A 7550-nucleotide genomic window follows, 5' to 3' on the forward strand; every position below is an offset into this window, starting at 1 on the left:
AATGCAAAAATCATCTTGGGACTCCATTTCACATTTTGCAGCAATTTGGTATTAATATTGTGATACTACATTTTTACCAATCTTGATGGTTTTTCAGCAGGCTTACAGTAGCCTGAGTTTAATGTTGCAATGCAAAAATCATCTTGGGACTCCATTTCACATTTTGCAGCAATTTGGTATCAAGGATTTTCATATTTCAGTTGCGACATTTGAAATTCGAACCAACACACTGCCAGCTGATTGCAGTGACTCTCTAATGTGGGATCCTCCTTATCTACCAAGGCAGTGCCAATCAATGGCACTCAAGTTTAAATATTTACAATACCCCTCCTAAACCAAACCTCAGACTCTGTCTATGATACAACTCAAATCAAGAGAACAACGAACGAGCCACTTACAAATGCAGCGGCACAGTAGTGTTTGACTGCAAATGGCATTCGGTGTTGAACGAATCAGAGATCTATGGCAGACAGTGGTGGTCTGCCACCTGTGAGTAATACTGCAGATAAAAATCGATCCAGACACCACTTTTTTACTCCGCAAACTAAAATACTTTGAAGGTCCATGCGCCATAGCTCATCCAAGGTTAGTTCATTTAAAAGCCACTCATTTAAAACATTGTACAACTGTGGCAGGCCCCTATTCAAATGGCTAGGAAGATGCTGGTACATACAGCAGAGTCAGCTGTCGTATTCCTTGGCACTGTGACAAGCCTGATATTTCATATAAATGCTACGGTGAAGCTAAGGCTATTAACCAAAGTGTCAAGATAATGGCAAAACCTGGATGAAACATGAACTTTTGTAAATTAATGGAATCAAATGGTTTTGACGCATAAGTTTCCCTATTTATATCAGTTTCAGTACACTAATACTTAAAAAAAAATCTATAACCGACTTCCTGCTGCTTGCATCAAACTCTGCTGTCAAATCAACACTAATTTTAAATGGCACCACGTCAGCTGTATGATAGACTGGGTAAATGTTTAATGGAGGAACTGCACTTGTATCTCTCTACACTGAACTTTGAGTGGAAAATTGAGTGCAAATACAATATTAATGACTTACTTGAGACCAAATTGGCCACAGGAAATGCAAATGTCTATTCTTGGAATGTAAAATAATGGTAATTTTCTTTACAAAGGTTCCCCTCGTATTACAAGTATGATGAAACATTACTCAGAGCTGCTGCATAATGTGTTTAAGCCCTTCTCAAGTTGTTTGCCTCTCTATAGGATCCCCCTCTTGAGCATGATTGGGTTCTAATTATAGACAATATACAAACATACAAAGACTAAACAGTCAAAGTCCAGTAATGATCCTTTCATTACACTGATTCTTGAGTACTGGGACAAGACGGGCTGTGAAACTGAATGAATGAATGTTTAATCTATACGAGGTATTCATTTTTTGGTCCTACAAGTAGTTTTAGGGGTGAGTGACAATATAATGTTAATTGTAACTAAATAAAGAAAATCCAATAAAATGGTACATTTTTGTAATGGCGGGGGAAGTACAGCAGGATATGCTTTAAGACAAAAATGCATGTGTTCTGCAACCAAATCATTTCTGAACAGATTCCAAAACAACATCTTGAGAGAGACTCCAATTTTATTTGGACGGAGCACACAGTGGCTCTTCTATAACAATGTTAAGCACCTGCTTAATGTGTTTCAAGATCATAAAAAGTTTTAGGATAATGAAATTTTAGGGTGGTTAAATAAGAGATCACTCAGCAGGATGGGATACATCCAGTATTTAACAAAAGATAGCAACTCTCACCTAACTCCAGAGCTGGGATGCTGGATTCTATCCATACGAGACTACAGCTCAAGCACATAATTCACCCGGTCAAACCAATATTGAAATGATGGACCTCCTGCATACTTAAGGCACATTACTCAACACACATTAATTGTGAGATTGAAGAGTGCTGTAACTGTGCCTCAGTCAGGATGTGGAGCGCCGAACAAAAGTGTGATTTATGCTAAAAGCACTATTTACGGCACAACTGTGGTTGTAAAATCAGCTTAATCCACTGCTATGAGATATAAGACAGATATACTGTACATTTGAATTGTACACAGTAAAGCTGCAATATTGAAATGATGGACCTCCTGCATACTTAAGGCACATTACTCAACACACATTAATTGTGAGATTGAAGAGTGCTGTAACTGTGCCTCAGTCAGGATGTGGAGCGCCGAACAAAAGTGTGATTTATGCTAAAAGCACTATTTACGGCACAACTGTGGTTGTAAAATCAGCTTAATCCACTGCTATGAGATATAAGACAGATATACTGTACATTTGAATTGTACACAGTAAGTAACAGGCTTCACGATGGTGCTCAGGATTAAAAATGCTAAAAGCTTGATGGCGACTACTCACAAATAAATTAAACATGCTCCAATAAGATTAAAAAGAAGCTCATAACTGTAAAGACAAGCCTGCAGAGACCAGTCATCTTTCTTCATTCAATATTAAGAAGAGAAACTTCACTGTGCAGCTGTATACTTTGCTGTGAGGGATGGTTCAACCAAAGTGAAAATTCTGTCATCGTTCCAAACTTGCATGACATCTTTTCTTCTTGTTTTCACTATTGTTGTCAATATAGTGAAATTCAGTGGGGATAAAAACAACAAGACCCCATTGACTTTGATTGTATGGACAACATTTTTTAATGAGGCATCTTTTTTGTGTTCCACTGAAGAAAGTAATTTATACATCTTTGGAACTTCATGAGGGTGAGTAAACAATGACAGGGTTTTCATTATTAGGTGAACCGTCCCTTTAAGATTCGCAAGGCTTGCAGCAGTTTTAACACCCATTCTCAGTTATATTTCCTTAAGGTATTGCATTAAAAGGGTAAATGAGTATGATGATATAATCAAGTGAAATCAAAATATTTGTGCCTTCATTGAAAACCAAATCAAGCTAGAAATACTAGCTATGTAAGGAACAAGATCTGTGTAATGAAAGCAAAGTGCGAATGCGAGTCAGTTTACATACCTAAACATTTTTCTTATGTTAGAAAAGAAATCTTTTGTCTACAGTTGGATTTAAATCCTTGGATCTTCTCGGAATGCATGGGCTGACATATTAAAGAGTCATTTTCAGTATGGTAAAGTGATAAAGCACTGTAGTTTTAATATAAGCCTTCCTTGTATGCTTTTGAAGTATGTATGTAGAGCTAGTGATCAACATAATGGCCTCAAGAAGGGATCTGATTCATGTAGAAGAGTATTTTCATGGAAACTGGCGATTTCTAAGTGCAATCCATCATCCCGACCCCGCCATGGCCCATCTCTACTCTTCACTCAGCAGGAATAAATGTGAAATCATGTTAGCTTGGTTAGTATGTTTGGGACTCTGGAATCCAATATTGAATTAGATAGAGAATTAGAATGTTTAAAACATGAAGAACCATGTGAGAGTCACTACCCTCACTGTAAAAGCATTACAAGCCATAATACAATTACATTTATATAATATGCATACAGTCATACAGTACAAGGAAGATCTTAAAAGGACCATATCTCATTAAAAAAAAAAATTATGTATAAATAAAACCACGCTGACATTGATTCAGACAATGGTCAACTATAATAAACAAAGGACTCAACTATAAAAGGCTGAACTGGGAAGTCAGAACAAGTTATTTTTCATGAATGTCAAGTCAGGGCAAGATGTGTTTTATGTTATAAATGTATACTATTGGGCAAAGGTCATTGAGTCTTTACAGTGTGTCTGGTTTTTTTTCTGGGCAATAACAGTGGAAATGTTCACTGGCTTTTTTTGTAGCTCAGGTTTTAAAGCAATTATTCAGATCTTGTCTTTTTAAAGAATAAACTTACCCTGAGAAATAATCACTTGTGTATAAAGTGTGACAACTAGCCCCAGCTCTCCCCTGTAGGCTACATATGAAATTATGCTGCACTGTGAAAACAGTGTTTTGCCAGGTAATCTATATCTAAATCTACATTAAAATATGCATCAATGAAATATTAATGTTTTTAAGATATCACATAGTTTTCATTGTTTTGAGGGCAAAAAAAAGGTCGAGAAAATGAAGAGCGAATGGAAAAGACTAAAATCTTCCTCAGCAACTGGATGCTCCACTGAACTATTAAACACATTTAGGACATTTCTTCTTCTATTTAAAAAGGAAAGGTGGTGGTGAGCTTAGGCATAGGCTATTATATATATTTATTTATTTTTGATCAGTAAGATCATTAGTCACATCGGATCTTTCAGACTATCCGACTCCCAGTGATCCAGTTAACAGCTCACCAAGAAAAAAATAATAATAACAACAAACAATAATAATAACAATCTTTTTTTTTTTTTTAAAGAGCTGAGCAAGTGAATTGAGAGGGAACCGAGTGGGTAACCGAGTGAACTGATTCTCAAGAGCCGTTTTATAAAATCATGCTACATTTTTCATAGGAGACAAATTTTAGTACAGTTTAATGCTAATTTTATTTAGGGTCTTTTTTGCTGAAAGCTAAACTGGGACAAGAAATAAAAAATAAATACACATATTAACAAAAACACAATCGGAAGAACAGTAATAAAAAGCAATATGTGCATAAAAAGAGATGTATCTTTACCACACTGTCAGAGACCACGTGCTTGCGTAAAACGCAGTTTTTCGAACCGCTTCTTTGAAATGATTTGTTCAAAAGAACCGATTCGATCAAATCGAACTTCCCATCAATGTGTACGTTGAAATGACAATAAAGGCCAATCATTTTGACAGACAAGCCAACATTTATTTGAAATGCGATGCTATAGCCTAGCTGTGCCTGAGGTGATTTTCATATTTCCATGAATAATACCTGTCTAACAAATACAGAAGAACATTTGTATTTCTAATTTTGGATGTTAAGATTTAAGAGTGCATTTTATAGCGCTCTTTCATTTTACACAAATGGACCGATTAATGTTTTTAATCTGCAAATGATATTACATTGATTTGAAATATAAAATGAATGAATCCTCATCAATACTATAAACTTTATCCCAGGATGCCAAGTACTCACCCATATCAGCCGCGCGCTTTTGATTCCACTCGCGTTTAATCCCTGCGGTTACTGCACAGATACTCAGTCTCTCAGGATCCACTCCGACGAAGACTTTACCTTTAGTACGAGCAGTATTAGCCTACAGCCCAACTAAAATCATTACCAATCCGACCTCATCTCGCAAAACACTTTAGAACGTGCTGCGTCCCCCGTTTAATCCAACAACACGACAAACCAGCGTACATCCAACAGCAATGAACATGATCGCCATCCGTCGTTCAAACGGAATATGAATGAATTCTCGCTACGCAGCAAGCAACTGACTGAAGATGAGGGCAAAAGTTGTTCTGGGTCGCATAACTGGAACAATAATGTTTAAATCATGCGGAGCTTATCGACCAGAGGTACTAGAGGTAAGCAACGCCAAAAAGAAAAGACTGAGTCTTGAGGGCTTTGCGTGAGAGGAAAGCTGTGCTCGCCGCCGCAGTAGAGTCTCGAGCTGCTCCGTCCCTGAGAAATATCACAGACAGTGATGATTGTGCGCTGCCGCCCTCAGGTCCTCTACAGTCATAATAAAGGTGACCCGGAGGCAAACCTGCTGCGGTAAACACCCCCCTACCAACCAAAACTGTTGAGGAATATAAATGACACCCTGCTAATCACTATACAATAGCCAGAGAGATCCAGTGTACATTAAAGGTATGGTCACCAACAACGACTGATTGGCTGACTAGTTTCTTAATATAAAGATACCTTTTTTAATATAGGCCTATATATTCCATTAATAAGATACTAGTTTTGACCAAATTGTTCAATTACTTTACATTCTAATGTCTGGAATTATAGTCTGACTGAAAGATTTAGGATTTAAGAAGGTTCAGCCAGACCCACAGAATGAATTCAAATAGATGGCCGTTGCTGTTGAAAATACATTTTAACCACATTTAACATATTTTTTAAAAATGATATTTCAATATTTTATGATATTTTTAAATAGATATTTTAAATACATTTTATAGATATAATTCAATGGACCCAAGGCTTCACAGAGCTATTTCTACCTGAACCTCATATGAAAAAAATATGTCTTGCTTGAATAAGACAGCTCCTGAATATTTGATTCTGACTCAATCGTGGGATTCAGCATCAATATTTGTATTTATTTATTTGTTTGTATAACTATAAATGACCATGGCAACCTTGATCTGGAAACCTTTTGGTCACACATCTTCAAATAATTTAATCTCAAATCAATATTTAATGCCTTTTCATTTACTAAAACTCCATAATATGCAGGATAATGGCCGTATGGTCAGGCCATCAATGTGAAGTAGAAATGCTTTTATGTTCAGATCCTTTTTTTCCCCTTGATGTTCTTTGACACAAGCATTTCTCCAGGTCTTGATTAGTATGAGCACTTAATGTAAAAAATAGAGAGACCAACAGCTGAACTAAGAAAACACTCAAGTAATCTGTATAAACCAATTATTCTGATTCATCTTCTGGTTGAAAAACAGGTTTGTTCCAAGCTATTGTGCTCTGACTGACCTGACTTTTATATACACTCTTAAAAATAAAGGTGCTTCACGATGCCATAAAATAACCTTTTTGTCTAAATGGTTCCATAAAGAACCTTTAACATCTGAAGAACCTTTCTGTTTCATGCAAGGTTCTTTGTGGAGAAAGAAGGTTCTTCAGATTATAAAAAGGTAAGAAAGAGATGGTTCTTTAAAAAGCCTTTGACTGAATGGTTCTTTGTGGAACCAAAAATGGTTCTTCTATGGCATTGCTGTGAAGAACCTTTTAAAGCACCTTTATTTTTAAGTGTATGTTTCAAAGCAAAGCAAATAGTTAAAAGCCACAAAGAAATACCAACTTCATTTACTTTTAATAGGAATGTCATGGTTGGAACATTGTTTTTTTTTTTTCTAGCCATCCTTGTGGATAAATGTAAATGACTTGGAGCCGGTTTGGGAACATGAAATGAGTGCATGTTAATGAGTTTTCTTCCAGTCTTTACCTGTGAATCCATCTAATTTTACGCTCCATAAGTCAATTATTTTGTCACAAGCTCTGTTAACAAGGTGCGTTCAAACTGTTTTTGGCAGATTATCCACAAGTGAAAAACACAATATGATGTGCTTCTTTCGCTAGAGAACATCTATTTTTCTCTTCTATTATTTTTTTCTCTAACTCAGTTCTATCTTGGCTGTCTTATACAAGATTTTCAGAATGAAAAAACAAATTCTTGGAACTTGCACATTGGCAGTCGTGATATGAGTGGATTAAGAATGCTATGGCTATATTTGATCTCTTGCCACATTGAAGACATGCAGATAATTTAAAGCAATGGAATATATTTTAGCAGTGGATTATCCAGTTTAAGCAGTGCAAGTAGTTAGGCACAAACTGGCAGTAGCCGATGGCAATGTAAGGATGGACGACGGCAAAACAAGATCACTGCTAGCAGCATATCTTAATTCATCATTGTTTTGGATGCTGTGTAGAAAGATGTTTATTTATT

The 7550-nt window shown here is 36.2% G+C and overlaps 1 protein-coding gene across 2 annotated transcripts in view; it reads right to left on the bottom strand.

Annotated features, from left to right (window-relative positions):
• LOC107553720 (leucine-rich repeat transmembrane neuronal protein 4-like) overlaps window positions 1-5544 on the bottom strand; it is a 37389-nt gene extending 31845 nt beyond the window's left edge. For both annotated transcript variants that reach the window (XM_016236035.1, XM_016236036.1), the window contains exon 1: window positions 5045-5544. In XM_016236035.1, the coding sequence (XP_016091521.1) occupies window positions 5045-5048 (4 nt within the window). In that variant the 5' untranslated portion in view covers window positions 5049-5544. The remainder of the gene's footprint in view (window positions 1-5044) is intronic.
• Between the last annotated feature and the right edge of the window lie 2006 nt (window positions 5545-7550).

Source organism: Sinocyclocheilus grahami, unplaced genomic scaffold (genome assembly GCF_001515645.1).
Source record: "Sinocyclocheilus grahami isolate Dianchi unplaced genomic scaffold, SAMN03320097.WGS_v1.1 scaffold478.1, whole genome shotgun sequence".
Taxonomy (NCBI): Eukaryota; Metazoa; Chordata; class Actinopteri; order Cypriniformes; family Cyprinidae; genus Sinocyclocheilus; species Sinocyclocheilus grahami.